General features: G+C 38.2%; 1 protein-coding gene across 4 annotated transcripts in view; it reads left to right on the plus strand.

The window, feature by feature from the left end:
• Nucleotides 1–24,259, plus strand: part of dcc (DCC netrin 1 receptor) — a 706,325-nt gene that overhangs the window by 536,926 nt on the left and 145,140 nt on the right. For all 4 annotated transcript variants that reach the window (XM_061980597.1, XM_061980596.1, XM_061980599.1 and 1 more), the window contains 3 exons: nucleotides 341–535; nucleotides 3,170–3,202; nucleotides 16,771–16,836. In XM_061980597.1, coding sequence (XP_061836581.1) covers nucleotides 341–535; nucleotides 3,170–3,202; nucleotides 16,771–16,836 — 294 coding nt within the window. The remainder of the gene's footprint in view (nucleotides 1–340; nucleotides 536–3,169; nucleotides 3,203–16,770; nucleotides 16,837–24,259) is intronic.

Here is a 24,259-nt window from a genome sequence, read left to right on the forward strand (position 1 = left end):
GATTTCTGGTGTTTTTGGGCTGGCCCATTACACGTTAATAGCATTTCAGTTTACTTCAATAAAAAACAAATTATTTAACATACAAGTAATTTGAGTTTACAAGCTCTGTCACGGAATCAATTAAACTCATAAGTCAAGGCACTGTTGTATCTGTAAATGTCTACAACAGTACGGTATATAATCACATTGGAGTGGTGGGATCCTGTTCACAAAGTGAAATAGAAATATCACAATGGTGGAAATTAGTGGAAATGCACGCCCCTGACATAGATGGTTTGTTTTTGGAGTGTAGCAACTGTTTTAAAATCTATTATTGCTAAAATTTCATGCATACCTGCAGGTTACATCCTGTACTATACTCTGGACAAGAACATGCCAATAGACGACTGGGTGATGGAGACCATCAGTGGCGATCGGCTGACCCATCAGGTTGTTGACCTGAACCTTGACACGATGTACTACTTCCGTATCCAGGCTAAGAATGCCAAAGGAGTAGGCCCGCTGTCCGAACATGTCCACTTTAAGACAGCCAAAGGTCAGTATGTGTGTATATATGTACAGTTACAGTCAGGCATTATTGTCAAATACATTTTGACCCCTAATGATTTATTTAAACTGTTCTTTTTCAATGCAGAATGTCTAAAAGACATAAATTGTGTGCCTAAGTTTGAATTTATTGTGGATTTACAATGATTCAAAATGATTTAGTACATACAACATACAGTATTTGGTCACATGTCGGCAATAAAACTTGGAGGGTCATCATTAGAAGGAACGACATGTGGTGTTCTGTTGTTGCACTTCTGTGCTAACTATGCTAATAAAGTACCGCAATTCTAATGGATTAAAAAGCGTACTATACTGCCTTTGAAATATACCAGTACTTTTTGTTTCATGCGCATGATGGCGCACCGTGTTGATATTGCTGGTAATATGAGCCGATGTGCATGTGACTACACACACACAGAGCAGTTACAAGCGAAAACAGGCTAAAGACAGAAAAGGGAGAATGGATGTATTTTGCCTCAAAACTAACGATAAAGGTGACACTATAAACACTGAAGCGCGCCGCTCTGCAAGCGGTGTTTTAAAATATGTTGGTTTGGGTGATATTGATATTAATGATAGAACGCTGTCCAATGATAGAGTTTTTAATACTGTCGTTATATCGTGATAATGCATGTTGATACCCGGCAAATCTGACAGTGACAAGCGAACAGAAGCTTCCTCAATGCACTGCAGAGTCTTCGCTAGGTAGCAGCTAACGTCCCTCCACAGTGTTTAGGCTACTTCTAAATCACGAATCCTCGCCTCAATGGCGACAAATAAACTACGTTTTTTAAAAGTATCATCCCTGCAAGACGAGGAATAGCTAAACATGTTTCACTTCACACCATAGGAGGATACTATAGCTAACAGGTAACAGCAAGCTGGTGCTCCTGAATGTAAACAAATAGGTAGATCCATACAAATATCGACTGTAACGATGCCAAGTACAAGAGCTGTATTGGGTTGATACTGCAATGATTACATCAATATACATCACAGTTTTTTTTTGTCATTTTTGTTATTGTTAATAAACTCTGGAAATGCAACCCTGCAGGAGGAGTTTAAGTATGACCAATGAATGACCCTGTAACTACTTGGTATTGGATCGTTACTGACATTTGTAGTATAACCCAAAACGTTTGTAAAATATCCAAATAACAGAAGCGTAAGCACTTTTACATTTTAACAGATGCATAGATAGAACATGTTAAAACAGAAAATAACCAAAAATGAACAAGAAGAAGAATAATCAATTTTCCAGCGATTGTGCCTCATCCTTTTGACAAAATAATGGGAAACGACACAATATGTTACTGCATACGTCAGTAGCCAAATTAGGAGCCTCTGTAACCTGTTTGCTTACTTACTCCTAAAAGATAAGTTTTCCAGTATACTTACTATTTTATTTAATGCCATTTTATTTTAATGTTCTAAAATTATTCTTTGAGTGCAACAACAAACATATGTTTAATGTATGATACAATTTTCTGGTAAAATAAAGCCAATATAGACATGTTTGTAGTCTCCTTTATTTTGAAAAGTATCAAAAAGCATTTTGGTACTGGTACCAATAACAAAATGTTGGTATAGTGCAGTGTTTTTCAACCACTAGTGTGCCGTGAGATACAGTCTGGTGTGCCGTGGGAGATTATCTAATTACACATATTTGGGTTAAAAACATTTTTTGCAAACCAGTAATTATAGTCTGCAAATGATGTGTTGTTGTTGAGTGTCGGTGCTGTCCAGAGCTCGGCAGAGTAACCGTGTAATACTCTTCCATATCAGTAGGTGGCAGCCGGTAGCTAATTGCTTTGTAAAGGCAGGTAAAAAGGTGTCTTACGCTTAAACCAAAAATAAAAAAAAGGTGAGTGCCGCTAAGAAAAGGCATTGAAGCTTAGGGAAGGCTATGCAGAACGAAAGTAAAACTGAACTGGCTACAAAGTAAACAAAAACAGAATGTTGGATGACAGCAAAGACTTACTGTGGAGCAAAGACTGCGTCCACAATGTACATCCGAACATGACGTGATTATCAACAATGTCCCCACAAAGAAGGATAAAAACAGCTGAAATATTCTTGATTGCTAAAACAAAGTAGATGCGGGAAATATAAGACATGAAACTGCTACAGGAAAATACCAAAAAAAGAGAAAAAGCCACCAAAATAGGAGCGCAAGACAAGAACTAAAATACTACACACAGGAAAACAGCAAAAAACTCCAAATAAGTCGGGGTGATGTGACAGGTGGTGACCGTACACCTACTTTGAGACAAGAGCTATAGTGATGCATGGTTGGTTATGGTTTAAATTCATATCCAACAATTGCGACAACGACTTTTTACTGTCAACTTAGTTTATGATTTCTGCTGGTGGTGTGCCTCCAGATTTTTTCAACGCAAAAAATGTGCCTTGGCTCAAAAAAGGTTGAAAAACACTGGTATAGTGTGTGTATACACTTTACTTAAACATGTATATGTAATTTTGAGCAATACATTCATTCATTCCAGTGGTGAGTTTTTGTACTCTGCATTTGTGATGAAACATTATTCATCTATAAATTACCTCCTTTTGTTTATATTTATTCAATGTGCCTAATCTTTCTTTTTTGTTTTTTGTTCAGTGGAGCATCCAGACAAGATGGCAAATGATCAAGGCAAGTATATTGTTAAATGATATATTGGGAATATATGTCTTAGTCTTTTTGAAGGTCAAATTGAACAAAGTTACATCTTCAATTAAATCCTTAAATGTGTCATTATTTAATTGCAATTTAAATGAATTATATAAATGTGTTATCAAATGTTTCCTTATTGTATTTAATGAAAAAGTGAAATTCATTATCCATCCATCCATCCATTTTCTACCGCTTGTCCCTTTCGGTGTCGCGGGGGTGCTGGAGCCTATCTCAGCTGTATTCGGGCGGTAGTTGGGGTACACCCTGGACAAGTCGCCACCTCATCACAGGGCCAACACAGATAGACAGACAACATTCACACTCACATTCACACATTTGGGCCAATTTAGGTGTTGCCAATGAACCTATCCCCAGGTGCATGTTTTTGGAGGTAGGAGGAAGCCGGAGTACCCGGAGGGAACCCACGCAGTCACGGGGAGAACATGCAAACTCCACACAGAAAGATCCTGAGCCCGGATTGAACTCAGGACCTTTGTATTGTGAGGCACATGCACTAATGTAATTATTTAATTAATTATTGATGTTATTACATTATGAGTTCACAATTATTTAACAATGTAATTAATTATTTCATGAACTTGTGTGTCAGTGCTTAATTAATTTATTGTATGTGTCAAAGTCTTTGGGCGGGTCCTGACACATAATTGGTTACCCAGCACCTTAACTTGTCTATGGGGCACTTCGACCAGAGAAACGTAGGACCACTGGTCGATATCTTGGTTTGAAAGTGTGGAAATTACTCGGACAACTTCAATAAATTGCTCTACTTTAACTTTTACATGCTCTGTTTGGGCCAGCAGTTCTTGCTTCCACATAATTTGCAAAAAGTATGAATATATGCTCCTTAGTCGCCATGTTTTGAAAGGCTTCAAACCAAAGCAATCATTGGACTAGATTTGTATTAGCCGCACCTACTTCAGTTTACTTCAATAAAAAACAAATTTTTTAACATACAAGTAATTTGAGTTTACAAGCTCTGTCACGGAATAAATCATAAGGCACCGTTGTATCTGTAAATGTCTACAACAGTACGGTATATAATCACATTGGAGTGGTAGGATCCTGTTCACAAAATGAAATAGAAATATCACAATGGTGGAAATTAGTGGAAATGTTTGCACGCCCCTGACATAGATGGTTTGTTTTTGGAGTGTAGCAACTGTTTTAAAATCTATTATTGCTAGTATTTCAAGCATAGTATTATATGCATGAAAACTCACTCATAGAACTCAGTATTGATGAGTGAGTTTGAGAGATGAAACAAATTCATGGCACACAGGTTTATGAAATAATTAAATAAATCATTAAACAATTATTTAAATCATGAAATAATGAAATCAATTTCAATTTTATTTAGGATAACCCCCGGAGATGCAGCATCTCTTTTTCAAGGGTGTCCCATACAAATACGGAAAAACATAAAACATACACTCCTTTAGAGATAGGGTGGGAAGCTCTGTCATTCGGTAGGAGCTCAGAGTAAAGTCGCTGCTCCTCCACATCTAGAAGAGTCAGATGAGGTGGTTAGGGCATCTGGTAACGTTCGGATAAGCGGAAGCAGATGGATGGATAATACATGCATTACAATAATACACAACAAACACAAAATCACACTGCTTTTTTACTTCCACGGCACCCCACAACACACCTGCTCACAGGCATTTACAAAAACCATACAATACAATACAGTACAACATCTGGAGCAACCGAATACAACTTCAACATCAGAAACAAGTACAACTTGTTTGCAAGTGGTAATACAAATTCAATTTAAAGGTTAAAAAAATAAGTAATAGACTTTAAAGAAGCAGAAATATTATTCTAATCAGATGGGATTTTAAACTTGAATGAACTACAGCCTATTTCTTTATGAAGTTTACTAACTGTAAAAAAAGGATAAGTTATTTGTCTGAGACAATAGGGAGTTGTATACTGAACCAGAAGTTGTTTTAAGTATGGTCGGACATGTAAATAGATACATTTAATATGAAACAAAACCCAGTAAAACTGATTTAGGATTAAGCCAATTAACAGCTGGTACATAACTCAATGGTGAGTTCTGAATGGACATCTTATGACAAATCTGCACAAATAATTATTTAAAAGGTTGAGAGTTTTAAGGATAGAGTCAGTATTCTTTTTAGTAAACACCATCAGCATAATATAGTATGGAAAGTAAAAATTGTGAAATTATTCTTTTTGGAACTAGAAATGAAAAACAATGGATTGACCTGCAGAAAGAGCCCTAACAGCCATACATTTTCTTACAAATATAATCAATACATGGTTTAAAGGTAAGCTCAGGGTTGATCCAAAGACCAAGTTATTTAAATACATAAACTTGCTCTAGTGGAGTTCTGTCACTGAAATTAACATGCAACTCCGGTACATGAGATAAACAATGTTTTGTGCCAAAGACGATAGAAAATAACTTTTTCATTTAAAGAACTAATCTGTTGTTATCAAACCTGTGTTGTACAGTATTGAAATCTCGTTGAAAATTTTACTTTACTCGTGATGATTTGTGATATATTAGATTTGGTAGGATGAATAAGTAATCGGCATAGAGATAAACATGATGTCTGCTTCCGCATTATCATAATCTGACAAATATATCTGGAAGGTCAACATAACATACAAATGAGTACAGACAATTTAAAACTCTATTGCATTTAATTGCCAGACCCAGATGACAATGAGTTGTAATTATACACAGAAGTACGGTAGTTGTATCAGCCTCCTTCTACCGTCTGTAATAAGTCACAGGAGGTGATATAAAGCAATAAGGAGAGAAGATTAAGAATTGACAAATACTTCTGTTAAAACAAAGACACAACAGACAAAAAAAATGAAAATACAGAAAGTTGGATCCTGTGCAATAAAAAAAACATGACAGAATGAACACACTTGAGGTAAATCATTAAAAAGAACCTTGTGGGACACCTCTATCAACTAACATGATTAGATTGACAACCATTGACAGACGCATACTGATATCTATTGTGAAGATTATAGTTAAATAGAAGGACAACGTTTTGAATCAGTCCAATATGATGCACTTTGTCTAGAAGATGATGGTAAACCATATCAAAAGCTTTTGACAAATCAATAAAAATTGCACCTGTAAGTTGGCTAGTGTCAGATGCAGAAACAAATCATTTGTAAATTTAAGAAGAGTTATATGTCTATAAATGTTCTCATTCATCCAGGTCATTGTCATCTCAGGGCATTCAATCGATCGCAACTGGACTGTTTGGTTTGTCTTGGAAGACGTTTCGCCTGTCATCCGAGTACGCTTCATCAGTTCGTGCTCATAGACGGTCAATGGTAACGAGGGGGAATTACACTTTAAATACTGTCATTGGCTTTGACAGTAGGATTGCTCATTTGCATCAAACAATTGTTTTTCTCACTACGATAGAGCGAAACCATCCTTGCCCAGGCACACCCTCCTAGTTTTTGGAATATAAACATTTGGGGTTTGGCACCAGTCGCTAGAGTAGAGCTGGCCAATCTAAGTCTATGACCACGAACTGATGAAGCCTACTTGGATGACAGGCGAAACGTCTTCCAAGACAAACCAAACAGTCCAGTTGCGATCGATTTAATGCCCTCAGATGAAAAGAAGAGTTGAAGTTGTAGAAAAAACAACACAACCTGGAGATAAAATATTTACTTGAGTGACATAATGAAATAATTGATGGAAAATATTTTTTTTCCAAAAACTTGTGCAATTGCAGAGATTCTGGAAATTGGTCTAAAATTATTTGCATCAGTTGGGTCTCCACCTTTGAAAAGAGGAACAACTCTGGAACATTTCCATATGAAGGGAATAAGATGTGTTGTAGACAAGGAGAGATTAAATAAATTAGCCAAAGGATACATTTGTATGTGAGCCACAAATATAGTCATAGACTATCTGGAACAGCACTTAAGTCCTTATCAACTCACCAATGGCATTATACACATCAAGAGGTATAATTTTCCTGAAGGAGAAACTATTTCGGGGAAATAACACGTTGAGCCAAAGAATAAGGAGTGGTATGCAGTGTACGAGAAACAGATAAGAAGTGCTCATTAAATCTTTAGCGATGAGAGCGGCATCGGAGATAGTATTACTGTTGATATGAAGCTGATTAAAAAAATATGTGTTGCTTTTGTTAAGAATAATTTTCAGATGTTTTGCCATTGTGGAATTAAAAAAAAAAGTATCATTATAAAAAACAGATTTAGCATTTTTTGATTTAGTTTTACATTGGTTCTTTAAAAGTCTATATTTTTTTGCAATCGTCGGGGTTGCTTGGATGAGCAATATTTGGTCCATGTCATATATGTGGCTCGCTTCCGCCATCCAAGTCACTGCCGTTGTGTCCTTGGGCAAGATACTTTACCCACCTGCTCCTAGTGCCACCCACACTGGTTTAAATGTAACTTAGATAATGGGTTTCACTATGTAAAGCAATTTGAGTCACTCGAGAAAAGCACTTTATAAATATAATTCACAATGCACTTCATTCTCTTTGAAGAGGCTTCTAAGATCGGAGTTTATTCAGGGAAGATGTGAGCCTTTAACTCTGATGCTTCTTACTGGGAGTAAAGTGATCTTTTTTTTGTTTTTTTTACAATGTCTAAATGTTATATATTTTGGGGGAGATCAAGGCGTTTTAATTTTCCAAACACAATATATAAGGCAGTCAGACATTATTCCAGACATGATGATCCTTTCAAGGTTAGTAACAAGTATCAAGTCTGTTTAGGATAAGGATCGAGGATCAACTCAGATAAGTTCATTTATTAACTCAGTAGAATTTGCACCATGGAATAAAGGTCTATAATTTGTGGACGATTGGCTAAGCCACTTGTTATTAAAATCACCCAAAATGATCAATTCATTATGCCAATAATTAATAATCTATAATTATACATCAAACAATAAATGTACTTTTACAATTCATACAATTTACATTTAAAGTTAAAGGTAAAGTCCCAACGATAGTCACACACACACTAGGTGTGGAGAAATTGCTCTCTTTGACCCATTCCCATGTTCACCCCCTGGGAGATGAGGGGAGCAGTGAGCAGCAGGGGTGGCCGCACTCGGGAATCATTTTGGTTATGCACAGTTAGCCGCCCAGTTATGCGGATTTATATATAGAATGTGGATAAGAATACATGTGCCGCGTAGCAATTACCATAGCAACACAAATGCAACCACACTTTTGCCTGTACTAGGTTCCAACGCTTTTAAAAGGTTAAAGCCAGCATAACTGTGTGCTTCCGCATTATCATAATCTGACAAATATATCTGGAAGGTCAACATAACATACAAATGAGTACAAATTAAAACTCTATTAAGACCCAGATGACAATGAGTTGTAATTATACACAGCAGTACGGTAGTTGTATCAGCCTCCTTCTACCGTTGGTAATAAGTCACAGGAGGTGATATAAAGCAATAAGGAGAGAAGATTAGGAATTGACATATACTTCTGTTAAAACAAAGACACAACAGACAAAAAAAATTAAAATACAGAAAGTTGGATCCTGTGCAATAAGAAATATGTTTTTCTTAAAGTAGGAAAAATAAAGGAAGCCAATCGAGAACATTTTGTCATCATTAAAGCAAGAGACAATAGAAGAGGGCTGATGTTACTCATGCTCTGCAGTTCTATTCATCACAGTGGTACATGCCACTAATGATGACTCTTAAAGAGCTCCTTTCTTACCTTTCCAATTTTTTAGACGTGTATGTTTAAAATATTGTACTCTTGTTCTACATGATGTTGAAGCACCAATTGTGGCTTTTTCTTGAAAATGTCATCCAGAGAGTGTTTTTTTTAGGTGTAGGCATTGTGTATTTTAACCGGATTAAAGGCCTACTGAAATGCGATTTTCTTATTTAAACGGGGATAGCAGGTCCATTCTATGTGTCATACTTGATCATTTCGCGATATTGCCATATTTTTGCTGAAAGGATTTAGTAGAGAACATCGACGATAATGTGCGCAACTTTTGGTCGCTGATAAAAAAGCCTTGCCTGTACCGGAAGTAGCAGACGAGTAGCGTGACGTCACAGGTTGTGGAGCTCCTCACATCCGCACATTGTTTACAATCATGGCCACCAGCAGCAAGAGCGAATCGGACCGAGAAAGCGACGATTTCCCCATTAATTTGAGCGAGGATGAAAGATTTGTGGATGAGGAAAGTGAGAGTGAAGGACTAGAGGGCAGTGGGAGCGATTCAGTTAGGGAAGATGCTGTGAGAGGCGAGTGGGACCTGTTATTCAGCTGGGAATGACTAAAATAGTAAATAAACACAAGACATATACAGGTAAAAGCCAGTAAATTAGAATATTTTGAAAAACTTGATTTATTTCAGTAATTGCATTCAAAAGGTGTAACTTGTACATTATATTTATTCATTGCACACAGACTGATGCATTCAAATGTTTATTTCATTTAATTTTGATGATTTGAAGTGGCAACAAATGAAAATCCAAAATTCCGTGTGTCACAAAATTAGAATATTACTTAAGGCTAATACAAAAAAGGGATTTTTAGAAATGTTGGCCAACTGAAAAGTATGAAAATGAAAAATATGAGCATGTACAATACTCAATACTTGGTTGGAGCTCCTTTTGCCTCAATTACTGCGTTAATGCGGCGTGGCATGGAGTCGATGAGTTTCTGGCACTGCTCAGGTGTTATGAGAGCCCAGGTTGCTCTGATAGTGGCCTTCAACTCTTCTGCGTTTTTGGGTCTGGCATTCTGCATCTTCCTTTTCACAATACCCCACAGATTTATTATGGGGCTAAGGTCAGGGGAGTTGGCGGGCCAATTTAGAACAGAAATACCATGGTCCATAAACCAGGCACGGGTAGATTTTGCGCTGTGTGCAGGCGCCAAGTCCTGTTGGAACTTGAAATCTCCATCTCCATAGAGCAGGTCACCAGCAGGAAGCATGAAGTGCTCTAAAACTTGCTGGTAGACGGCTGCGTTGACCCTAGGAAACAGAGTGGACCGACACCAGCAGATGACATGGCACCCCAAACCATCACTGATGGTGGAAACTTTACACTAGACTTCAGGCAACGTGGATCCTGTGCCTCTCCTGTCTTCCTCCAGACTCTGGGACCTCGATTTCCAAAGGAAATGCAAAATTTGCATGGTTGGGTGATGGTTTGGGGTGCCATGTCATCTGCTGGTGTCGGTCCACTCTGTTTCCTGAGATCCAGGGTCAACGCAGCCGTCTACCAGCAAGTTTTAGAGCACTTCATGCTTCCTGCTGCTGACCTGCTCTATGGAGATGGAGATTTCAAGTTCCAACAGGACTTGGCGCCTGCACACAGCGCAAAATCTACCCGTGCCTGGTTTACGGACCATGGTATTTCTGTTCTAAATTGGCCCGCCAACTCCCCTGACCTTAGCCCCATAGAAAATCTGTGGGGTATTGTGAAAAGGAAGATGCAGAATGCCAGACCCAAAAACGCAGAAGAGTTGAAGGCCACTATCAGAGCAACCTGGGCTCTCATAACACCTGAGCAGTGCCAGAAACTCATCGACTCCATGCCACGCCGCATTAACGCAGTAATTGAGGCAAAAGGAGCTCCAACCAAGTATTGAGTATTGTACATGCTCATATTTTTCATTTTCATAGTTTTCAGTTGGCCAACATTTCTAAAAATCCCTTTTTTGTATTAGCCTTAAGTAATATTCTAATTTTGTGACACACGGAATTTTGGATTTTCATTTGTTGCCACTTCAAATCATCAAAATTAAATGAAATAAACATTTGAATGCATCAGTCTGTGTGCAATGAATAAATATAATGTACAAGTTACACCTTTTGAATGCAATTACTGAAATAAATCAAGTTTTTCAAAATATTCTAATTTACTGGCTTTTACCTGTATATACTCTATTAGCCACAACACAACCAGGCTTATATTTAATATGCCACAAATTAATACCGCATAACAAACACCTCCCTCCTCCCGTGCATATAACCCGCCAATACAACTCAAACACCTGCACAACACACTCAATCCCACAGCCCAAAGTACCGTTCACCTCCCCAAAGTTCATACAGCACATATATTTCCCCAAAGTCCTCAAAGTTACGTACGTGACATGCAACATAGCGGCATGCACGTACGGGCAAGCGATCAAATGTTTGGAAGCGTACTCACGGTACCGTGTCTGCGTATCCAACTCAAAGTCCTCCTGGTAAGAGTCTCTGTGGTCCCAGTTCTCCACAGGCCAATGGTAAAGATTGACTGTCATCTTTCGGCAATGTAAACAATGAAACACCGGCCGTGGTTGTTCTTGCTGAAGTCGGCCGCAATACACCGCTTCCCTCCTACAACTTTCTTCTTTGCTGTCTCCATTGTTCATTGAACAAATTGCAAAAGAATCACCAACACAGATGTCCAGAATACTGTGGAATTTTGCGATGAAACAGACGACTTAATAGCTGGCCACCATGCTGCCTCACAATGTCCTCTACAATCCGCGACGTCACGCGCTGACGTCATCATACCGAGACGTTTTCAGCAGAATATGTCGCGCAAAATTTAAAATTGCACTTTAGTAAACTAACCCGGCCGTATTGGCATGTGTTGCAATGTTAAGATTTCATCATTGATATATAAACTATCAGACTGCGTGGTCGGTAGTAGGGTTTCAGTAGGCCTTTAAGGCAGCAGTGAAAATGTTGTTTACATGGGAACTAAAGACCTACCTCGCACTCACTGCTCATATGCTTTCGCCAATTCATGTAAAGATGTTTCCTGAACGGTTTGACTCCACATTCTCCACTACAGTATTCGGCAAATTATATCCAGTATCCGATTATTCTTTACTCTTTGACGATGACAATTAACACGCACCCGACTCTAGCTGACCCGCGACCCCTCGACCAATCGCAACAGAGTAGGCGTGGCTTTGGAGGAATCCAAGCATGTCAGCAAAGAGGAAAATAATGCACATTTACACTGCACACAACTGTATATTTATGCATTGTTGTATTAAAATGACCTTACCATAGTGCCTCACTGTGATCCAATATCATTACAAAAAACCCTAAAATGAGCATTTTTTTTTAAATTTGTTCCACTAAATTATGCAAGATCCATCCATCCATCCATTTTTCTACCGCTTGTCCCTTTCGGGCTCGCGGGGGGTGCTGGAGCCTATCTCAGCTGCATTCGGGTGAACACTTCGCCACCTCATCGTAGGGCCAACACAGATAGACAGACAACATTCACACACTGGGGCCAATTTAGTGCTGCCAATCAACCTATCCCCAGCAAATGTTAAAATGTTTAATTGTTTTAATGCTATATTGCTCCAATATTTATAAGTTTGTCAACCAATGTCAATTATCATAATTTTTGGCTCTTGCTGGTGGTCTAAGGTAAGGATGCACCGCCTAATCGTTTTTGATCCCGATACTGAATTTGGATATCTGTCAATAAAGGGACTATGGGTGGATGGAATTTTATTGTCTTTGCACTTAAAAAGTACAACAAAATAACATTTTCAGTACAAACCCGTTGAAGAACAGAATAACCATACTTACAAGTAGGGATGTCCAATAATATCGGGCTGCCGATATTATCGGCCGATAAATGCTTTAAAATGTAATATCGGAAATTATCGGTATCAGTTTCGTTATTATCGGTATCGGTTTTTAAAAGTAAAATGTATGACGTTTTTTAAACGCCACTGTGTACACGGACGTAGAAAGAGGTACAGAGAGACAATAAACCTTTAAGGCACTTCCCTTACGTGCATGCCATCCCAGTCATATAATATCTACTGGCTTTACTCATTACGAATTGATGCAAGACATACTTGTTCAACAGCCATACAGGTTTTGATTGATTGATTGAAACTTTTATTAGTAGATTGCACAGTACAGTACATATTCCGTACAATTGACCACTAAATGGTAACACCCGAATAAGTTTGTCAACTTGTTTAAGTCGGGGTCCACGTAAATCAATTCATGGTACAAATATATACTATCAGCATAATACAGTCATCACACAAGTTAATCATCACGAGTATATACATTGAATTATTTACATTATGTACAATATTTACAATCCGGGGGGTGGGATGAGGAGGGTTTGGATGATAACAGCACTTTAGTCATCAACAATTGCATCATCAGAGAAATGGACATTGAAACAGTGTAGGTCTGACTTGGTAGGATATGTACAGCGAGCAGAGAACATAGTGAGTTCAGAAAGCAAAAGAACAAGTATATACATTTGATTATTTACATTTGGTTATTTACAATCCGGGGAGGTGGGATGTGGAGGTGAGAGGGTGTTAGTCAAGGTTTAAAGTTGACTGGAGGTGTTCTTTTAGTGCGGTTTTGAAGGAGGATAGAGATGCCCTTTCTTTTACACCTGTTGGGAGTGCATTCCATAGTGATGTGGCATAGAAGGAGAATGAGTTAAGACCTTTGTTAGATCGGAATCTGGGTTTATTGTGGTTAGTGGAGCTCCCCCTGGTGTTGTGGTTATGGCGGTGGAAGTAGTTTGACATGTACTTCGGTATCAGGGAGGTGTAGAGGATTTTATAGACTAGGCTCAGTGCAAGTTGTTTTACTCTGTCCTCCACTCTGAGCCAGCCCACTTTGGAAAAGTGGGTTGGAGTGAGGTGTGATCTGGGATGGAGGTCTAAAAGTAACCTGACTAGCTTGTTCTGGGATGTTTGGAGTCTAGATTTGAGGGTTTTGGAGGTGCGAGAGTACCAGGAGGTTACACTGAGGGTGGCCGTATAAACAACTTTAACACTGTTACAAATATGCGCCACACTGTGAACCCCCACCAAACAAGAATGAGAAACACATTTCGGGAGAACATCCGCACCGTAACACAACATAAACACAACAGAACAAATACCCAGAATCCCTTGTAGTACTAACTCTTCCGGGACGCTACAATATAACAATATCGGATATCGGTAAAAAAGCCATTATCGGACATCTCTACTTACAAGTATTATTATCACTCTTTCGATACCATAGCTCGGTTTACTTTAATACTATTGTTATTGTTGATTGTATTCAATTCAATTCTATTTTATTTATTTAGCGCCAAATCACAGCAAAGGTTATATTCATGTTTCATACAAACAATAGAACCAACTGAAGCCAACATGAGCAAGTACTCGACAAAGTAATTCATTGCCATGATTAGTTAACATAAAAAAAACAATAAAACTAGTCAACAGTGTGCAGGTAATAAAAGTATGTCCTTTGACAGTGTGGAGCCGCATGAGCTTAGTAGATCAGTTTTGTGTGCGCTAACAAGGTTGCACATGTTTTAATACACGCAAACCTTTAGTGTATAAGGCCATATATTTGTATTTTCTATTATTATGTGTACTATATTGGATTTAAAAAATAAGACATTATTATTGGGCTCTATTGCATATGCTTAACAATTTAGCACCTACATTGGATTGACTGCAGCATGGTTTATAAACACAAATATAAAGAACATTAAGTGGCCTCTCATCATTCAATGAGTGGAAAACCCACCGCAGTCGTAAAGAAATCCCTCTAGGTGGAGTTTAGTGTCGCAGCAGATATTTAAGGGTCATTGCTCAACGTTGATGAGTTCTTTTGACTCTCCATGGTCTCGTTCCCCAACACTTGTCTCATCTTGTGTCGGTGTAGATGCGTGAAATTCATTGATTTTCATCAACATGATGTTCCCACCATTTCTTGTATTTACAGTACATGGACAATATTAACATATTGATGCACAAGACAATTCTTCCATGATGGGCTTTAGACACACTGTCATTATAAATGGGTTTATAATAAAATAAACCGATTTACAACTTACACATTTGAACTGCTTTCTAAATTGAGCTTTTTATCTTGTAAGGTACTACCTAAAATGCTCCACGTTCATGACTTAAATGAACCATTGGCAAGGAAATGCATTGATTTTCATCAACATGATGTTCCCACAATTTTTGTATTTACAGTACATGGACAATATTAACCTATTGATGCACAAGACAATACTTCCATGATGGGCTTTAGACACACTGTCATTATAAATGGGGTTATAATAAAATAAACCGATTTACAAGTTACACATTTGAACTGCTTTCTAAGTTGACCTTTTTATCTTGTAAGTTACTACCTAAAATGCTCCACGTTCATGACTTAAATTAACCATTGGCAAGGCAGCAAAAAAATGTTTAATTACGTAACCCCAGAACCGTGTCTTGTTTTCCGTTTTGTGTTTACTAGAGATGACCTCAATGTGATCCCATGATCGAGTAGGCACCGATATTTGCCTTTTTTTAAACTGGTCTGTGATCGGCTGATGAGTTGACGATCCCAGCTGATCTTTACCACAGCTGAAATAATCCTTCAGAAGGGACGCAGGCTCAGGGAGACAATTACATTTCCATATTCCTTGTTACTCACGTGCAGGAGTTGCATGAATTCCATGCCAGAACACTGGCTCGAAAACAATGAATGAGTCATCTATTCACAGTGCAAAGCCACTTCGAAGATACCAATCCTCACCAACATGGTGGAAAATAAACAGTTTCTTCCAATCACGTTTATCACTGGAGGAAAAATAATTACTCAGCATGCTACACACACACACACACACACACACACACACACACATCGAGCAGGATGGCCCCACTATGGACTGGACTCTCACATTATTAACCGTATCCACCCGGCATCCATTGCACCGGTCACCCCGCGGTCCCTTCCAAGGTTTCTCGTTGCTTCCATTGGGTTGAGTTTTTTTTTGCCGTGATGTGGGATCTGAGCCGAGGATGTCGTTGTGGCTTGCGCGGCCCTTTGAGACATTTGTGATTAAGGGCTATATAAGTAAACTTTGATTGATTGATTGATGAAACAAGAAGGTAAACTATGATATAAAGCTTCAATGTAAAGTAGTGGTGATCGATCCAGATGTCGATACTATCAGTATATAAACAATACTAAATGTATTAGATTTGTATATTTATTTTTCTTTGTCTTATTATTACAAAATCCTATTTTGGGGTCATTTTGTTATTGTTTACAATCTCAGTCTCTAGATGCAGGAAGGCTTTGCTGGCAAAACCCAAGTGATCTCAATGAGAGCCAATAGTACTTAGTTATTGTGCACTTTAGTCACTGTATTTGGTTAAAAAAAATGGCATTCTATACTACACAATTATTACAGTATCTGATTTACTACATTACTAAAAAAATATATAAATATGCTATTTATAAAAAGGTTGTACTGTGTTTATTTTGCATACTTGTTATTAAATATCTGTTCTATAATCTATAGTTGAAGTATCTGATCAGGACTCTAAATCGTATCAGATCTGAGACCAAAAAAATCAGATCGGGATCACAGCCCAAAAATGTGTACCTGGACATCTATACTATTTTCCAAGAGAAGCAAAAAACAGAAGTGACCTGCTGAATATTAGTAGTATCATGTTGATAATATTTGCTACTGTCATCTCCTTTTCTAGGTCGAGGAGGAGACCACGCCTACTGGCCATCTGATAGCAACCTGATTGACGGGAGCAATATGAACGGTAAAACCAACCTTTTCCTTTTGTTTGATTGAGTCTACTGTGATAGTAGTATTGGAATTCACATCTGGTGTCTCTTTGTATTGTTTATTTGTATCACAGAGTACACAATGTGCTGCCAGGCAATTAACTCATCAACGTAATAACAGTTTCTATACACAATATATTATAAATATATTTTTGTATACTGAAGTAAACGAGTGACTGATGAATATTTCTCTTGATGACTTTCTTGATTAGTTATTTTCCAATGAATTTCCTTAATTTTTGGTGGAAATTTAGTCAACTCTTCCACACCAATGTATACATTTGTTGTTATGTTAATGTTGGTAATGATTTTAACTGCAAATAAACTTAATTCATAGCTTCCATGTTAACCTTGATGATGATAGTATCGCTATAGTTAGGCCCTCCAGGATTTTTCAAGCTTTTTTTGTGATTGTTTGCCTAAAATGCCTGATTTTGCATCAGCTTTGGCCACAAAGTTGCAGCAAAAGATGCAATGTATTAAGGCTTATTTCATTCAATAACACTGCACCAGCTTTTGTTTGAATTCATTTGTTATCAATGTTTTAATCTATAGATGCACACGTGGATCAACACACGAGTTGTTAGTCTTCAACATTTTTAAAACGAAAAGTTGTAATATATTCATATTTCAAGTATTCGTCATAAAACATGTTTGTGACATGACGCCATTCGCATTTTTATTTAAATTAATTTTAAGAAATTGCAGTTATTGTATCACAATCCCACTATTCCACAAGTGGGGTCAAAAATTACCCATTGCAGTTCCAATGGAATCTTCTATGAACCTTTAATGCTTAGCAACTCTAATACATCTGATATCATCTCTCAAATCTGATGCAACAATCATGCATCAAAACTGGCAGAAGAGTCACATGACTAGTTGTGTTTGGTGGCCATGTTGGCAGGGAAGTCAAGTGAAACGTTGTTGTTTGGGGGTCTTGTTGGCAGGGGAGTCACATGACTAGTTGTGTTTGATGGCCATGTTGGCAGGGGAGTCACGTGACTAGTTGTATTTGGTTGCAATGTCAAGTGAAATGGCCTGTTTGGGGGCCATGTTGGCAGGGGAGTCACCCGACTAGTTGTGTTTGATGGCCATGTTGAACACTCCTGTGGGCAACGATGGTTTGGTCTTGAGTAAGAGTTAGATGGTTAGGGGTTAACGCCTCGGACAGCTGTCAACAATTGCTTCAGCATCACAGAACACAGTTACCAAAGCTTCTTCATCCAGGCTGCCAGTCTTTCACGATGGAGTTAAGCACTTTACGAACTGACCTGATCATGGTGTGATGCGGCTGAGGTGTTGAAAACCCATTTCACATTTTTTTGCAACACCATGCTGTTTGTACAAACCCCGTTTCCATATGAGTTGTGAAATTGGGTTAGATGTAAATATAAACGGAATACAATGATTTGCAAATCCTTTTCAACCCATATTCAATTGAATGCACTACAAAGACAAGATATTTGATGTTCAAACGCATAAACTTTATTTTTTTTTTACAAATAATAATTAACTTATAATTTCATGCTGCAACACGTGCCAAAGTAGTTGGGAAAGGGCATTTTCACCACTGTGTTACATCACCTTTTCTTTTAACAACATTTAATAAACGATTGGGAACTGAGGAAACTAATTGTTGAAGCTTTGAAAGTGGAATTCTTTCCCATTCTTGTTTTATGTAGAGCTTGTCTGGACTGCAGGCGGGCCAGGAAAGTACCCGCACTCTGCTGAATGTGGCTTGGCATTGTCTTGCTGAAATAAGCAGGGGCGTCCATGAAAAAGACGGCGCTTAGATGGCAGCATATGTTGTTCCAAAACCTGTATGTACCTTTCAGCATTAATGGTGCCTTCACAGATGTGTAAGTTACCCATGCCTTGGGTACTAATACACCCCCATACCATCACAGATGCTGACTTTTGAACTTTGCGTCGATAACAGTCTGGATGGTTCGCTTCCCCTTTGGTCCGGATGACACGATGTTGAATATTTCCAAAAACAATTTGAAATGTGGACTTGTCAGACCACAGAACACTTTTCCACTTTGCATGAGTCCATCTTATTTGATCTCGGGCCCAGAGATGCCGGCGGCGTTTCTGGATGTTGTTGATAAATGGCTTTCGCTTTGTATAGTAGAGCTTTAACTTGCACTTACAGATGTAGCGACAAACTGTATTTAGTGACAGTGGTTTTCTGAAGTGTTCCTGAGCCCATGTGGTGATATCCTTTAGAGATTGATGACGGTTTTTGATACAGTGCCGTCTGAGGGATCGAAGGTCACGGTCATTCAATGTTGGTTTCCGGCCATGCCGCTTATGTGGAGTGATTTCTCCAGATTCTCTGAACCTTTTGATGATATTATGGACCGTAGATGTTGAAATCCCTAAATTTCTTGCAATTGCACTTTGAGAAACGTTGTTCTTAAACTGTTTGACTATTTGCTCATGCAGTTGTGGACAAAAGGGTGTACCTCTCCCCATCCTTTCTTGTGAAAGACTGAGCATTTTTTGGGAAGCTGTTTTTATACCCAATCATAAAGTAAAGTAAGGTAAAATGTGACGGAGCTTTTAAAGGGGAACTGCACTTTATTTAGAATTTTGCCTATCGTTCACAATCATTTTGAAAGACATGACAATGGATGGATCTTTTTAATGCATTCTGAATATTAAATACAAGTGATCAACAGTCTGCTTGAAATGAAGCCAATAGGAGCCTTTCAATTCTGCCCGTAGAGCCCCTAAAAAAGCAGGGCCGAGCCGCCAATATGTTTGCAGAAACATTTTTACAACATAACTTTCTACACTGTGTAATTTACAGCCTGTCTAATGTATTTATTGTAATTGTCCCATCTTTATTTTGATAATCGCAATGATATACAGGCAAATCATACTGAGACGCGATGAAATATTCTGAAGTATGTGAGCTTACAGGTGCTCGTTACATAACAACAGAAACTGACGTTTGTTTATTTACGGGATGGTTGCATTTTGTACTGTCTCCTTTGAGGAAGAAAGCCAACTGTGTTTTTTCAGCAACGAGTCTAACGCAATAAATATTTTTCAATGCTTTGCTGAATGAATGAATAAATTAATTACTTTGACTGAAATATAAGGATCATATATCCCAGCTCAAAACTTCCAATACAAATCAAAGGTAGGATGCCAAATGCTTTTTGTTTTTCTTTATTTCATGAAAGTAAATAAACGGGACAATTTGACAACAAACTTTTTATGAAAGTGAACAAGTCTCTTATTTTTCTTATATATTGATGACTAGAGCACATGGATATAAAGTAACGCAAACATTGGCATGAACCTCTCCGCATATCACTAAATGATGGATGTTGTCATGCTTAGTAAAAAATGTTTGGTTGAGTTTAGAAGTCAAAGTCTATGTATCGTAGTGATTTAGAATATCACCTTAGGACATTTGAGGTTGACCTGATTTATTTGTGCGTGTGTGTGTGTGTGTGTGTGTGTGTGTGTGTGTGTGTGTGTGTGTGTGTGTGTGTGTGTGTGTGTGTGTGTGTGTGTGTGTGTGTTGCCAGAAACAATCATAAATCCTTTCTGACTGCAGCCCTCCTCTGCCTGGATGGCAGGGGTCACTGAGGTGAAAGGTTCATTCATCAGGTTGACCATATTCTATAAAGTATTTCATTTTTAGCTTCTTGTCTTAATGTTGCTTGTGCTTCCTCTCACTGACAAACGACCAGCAGAGAAGATTCACACTTTCTCAGGTCACAGTGTTTTGATGCAATCTGCTGCCCTATAGTGAGATTGTTGGAGGTATATCTTCAGTTTCTTTTTAATATTATTTGCAGAATGTGTGTGGCGCGTTGTATTAGAAAAACTTTAAAACATATCATTTTTAAGCAGACTTTAATGAACATGTTCAGCTAAAAGACATTTTGATTATAACTCTTATATTTAACTATAATACACTTCACCAAAGGTATTTTTATATTTTGATTTATGGATTTACTAACTTTATTTTAATTAAACCCAACAGTATATAAAAGTCAGACAAATAAATAGGCAAAGATCCTGTAAATGAAAATATTTTTCATGGTGGTGCATGTTGGCTGAAGGCGTGACACCAGGATGTAAAGACGGAAAAGTGCAGGTAAAAGAATTTAATTCTATACTCAAAGAGCAATCAACTGCAGGAACAAAAGGCTTGTGCAAGGCATGTAGCGGCAGCAGAGGAACTTTTGAAAAAGCAATAATTCAGCGCTGATAAGGAGCGAAAGGTGAACCTACATAGACTTAATTAGAAATGGAAAACAGGTGCGCTGGCAGGCAACTAAACAAAGTGAAGGTGCAGCAAAACAAGGAGTTCCACAGAAAGTATAATTACAAAACCCAAAACCACTGAAGATGGCACATTGTGTAATTTGTATATAAAAACAGAAGACAATGATTTGCAAATCCTTTTCAACTTATATTCAATTGAATAGACTTCAAAGACAAGATACTTAATGTTTGAACTGAGAAACGTAATTTTTTTTGCAAGTAATCATTAGCTTAGAAATTAATGGCAGCAACACATTGCAAAAAAGTTGGCACAGGGGCATTTTTATCACTGAGTTACATGGCCTTTCCTTTTTTGGGGGGGAACTGAGGAGCCCAATTTTTTAAGCTTTTCAGGTGGAATTATTTCCTATTCTTGCTTGATGTACAGCTTAAGTTGTTCAACAGTCCGGGGCCTCTGTTGTGGTATTTTAGGCTTGATATTGCGCCACACATTTTTGATGGGAGACAAGTCTGGACTACAGGCAGGCCTGTCTAGTACTCTCACTCTTTTACTATGAAGCCACGTTAATGTAAGATGTTGTAAGACGTGGCTTGGCATTGTCTTGCTGAAATAAGCAGGGGCGTCCATGATAACGTTGCTTTGATGGCAACATATGTTGCTCCAAAACCTGTAAATACCTTTCAGCATTAATGGTGCCTTCACAGATGTGTAAGTTACCCATGCCTTGGACACTAATCAAACCAAATCAAATCAACTTTATTTATAAAGCACATTTAAAATTTACCACAGGGGTAGCCAAAGTGCTAATACACCCCCATACCATCACAGATGCTGGCTTTTGAACTTTGTGCGTAGAACAATCCGGATGGTTCTTTTCCTCTCTGTTCTGGAGGACACGACGTCCACAGTTTCCAAAAACAATTTGAAATGTGGACTCGTCAGACCACAGAACACTTTTCCACTTTGCATCAGTCCATCTTAGATGCACTCAGGCCCAGCAAAGCCGGCGGCGTTTCTGGGTGTTGTCGATAAATTACTTTCGCTTTGCATAGTAAAGTTTTAACTTGCACTTACAGATGTAGCGACCAACTGTAGTTACTGACAGTGGTTTTCTGAAGTGTTCCTGAGCCCATGTGGTGATATCCTTTACACACTGATGTCACTTTTTGATGCAGTACCGCCTGAGGGATCAAAGGTCGTAATATCATCACTTACGTGCAGTGATTTCTCCAGATTCTCTGAACCTTTTGATGATATTACAGACCATAGATGGTGAAATCCCTAAATTCCTTGCAATAGTGCGTTGAGAAATGTTTTTTCTTAATTTGTTTGACAATTTGCTCACGCATTTGTTCACAAAGTGGTGACACTCGCCCCATCCTTGTTTGTGAACGACTGAGCATTTCATGGAAGCTGCTTTTATACCCAATCATGGCACTCACCTGTTCTCAATTAGCCTGTTCACCTGTGGGATGTTCCAAATAAGTGTTTGATGAGCATTCCTCAACTTTCTCAGTCTTTTTTGCCACCTGTGCCAGCTTTTTTTAAACATGTTGCAGGCATCAAATTCTAAATGAGCTAATATTTGCAAAAAATAACATTATTTTCCAGTTCGAACGTTAAGTATCTTGTCTTTGCAGTCTATTCAATTGAATATAGGTTGAAAAGGATTAACAAATCATTGTATTCTGTTTTTATATATGATTTACACAACGTGCCAACTTCACTGGTTTTGGGTTTTGTACTAATTAGAAGTCTGTATCAAAATCAAGAAGCAGTAGTAAGAACTGAACATGGTGACACTGTATAGTTCCCGATAGGCAAAGGTGCAAGACAAGAATGTATACTATCACCCCTTCTCTTTAACATATATGCAGAAGATATAATAAGGAAAGCTCTGGATGAGTTTGAGGCGAGCCGAGTCAAAATAGGGGGTTTGAATATCAATAATCTAAGATACGCAGATGACATTGCCGTACTGACTGTATTCTGCAGTGATCTAGAAATGTTATTAGCTCAAGTCAAGAATGAAAGTCCTTAGGTGGGCCTATACTTAATTGTGGGGAAAAAAACAAGATAATGACAACAGAAAAAATCAGAGAGTTCAAGTTGGATCAAGAAAACATAGAAGTAGTGCAGTTGTTCTGCTTCCTAGGCAGTGAAATATATGAGGACGGTGGGTGTTCAAAGGAAATCAAAAGAAGATTAACAATGGCCAGAGCATCACTGATTAAACTGAATAATATGTTCAAGAGCAATCACATTCTTTTAATTACCAAGATCAAAATGATAGAGACTTTAATATCTCCAATAGCAACTTATGGATGTGAAAGTTGGACACTGAAAAAACAAGTACTTGCCTTTGAGTTATGGTGCTGGCGCAGAATCTTTAAAACTCCGTGGACAAAACGAATCTCAAATAAAGAAGTGCTAGAGAAAATTAAACCAAGCAAAGAAACAACTACTTGGGTAAAGACATTATGCTCGATTTTTGATTTAGCTACGAATTCAGCAACAAGGTAGCTAGCTTTGAGAGCTCTCTCGTTTAGCTTTGTGGTTTTTCTCAGAGAAGTTGCCTGTTTCTCATTGTTTGTACGTAAGCGTACAAAATAGTCCATCGGCTTGTTTTGAACGGAAGAGTGTTTCGTTTGGAGATGGCGTTTAAGTTTGCTTGGCAAAATGGCGCTATTGGATAGCTCCTTTCTTTTTACCATGAATTGATTAACGTGGACCCCGACTTAAACAAGTTGAAAAACTTATTCAGGTGTTACCATTTAGTGGTCAATTGTACGGAGTATGTACTGTACTGTGCAATCTACTAATAAAAGTTTCAATCAATCAATCAAAAACTCACCACACACCAAGCACTGCGGAGTCGGTGCTGTCGCATCCCCGGTGAAAGTAAATCCAAATGAAAGATAGCTTTCGCTGTATTGCCTCAAGCTCACCGTCTTGTCTTTTTTATTTTGTCGACCACTCATACTAGGGCCTTCATCTGGGTCAGAATTTTGTCCTTGTTCGCCATTTGCATTTTCCCTTCTCAAAAACTTCTCCTCTTGCTGCGATCCCAAACTGTCACTGCCACGTGTCGCGCAGCGCTAACTCGATTGTCTTTACAGGTATTTATCGCCCTCTGCTGACAC

This window comes from Nerophis lumbriciformis, linkage group LG20 (genome assembly GCF_033978685.3).
Source record: "Nerophis lumbriciformis linkage group LG20, RoL_Nlum_v2.1, whole genome shotgun sequence".
NCBI lineage: Eukaryota > Metazoa > Chordata > Actinopteri > Syngnathiformes > Syngnathidae > Nerophis > Nerophis lumbriciformis.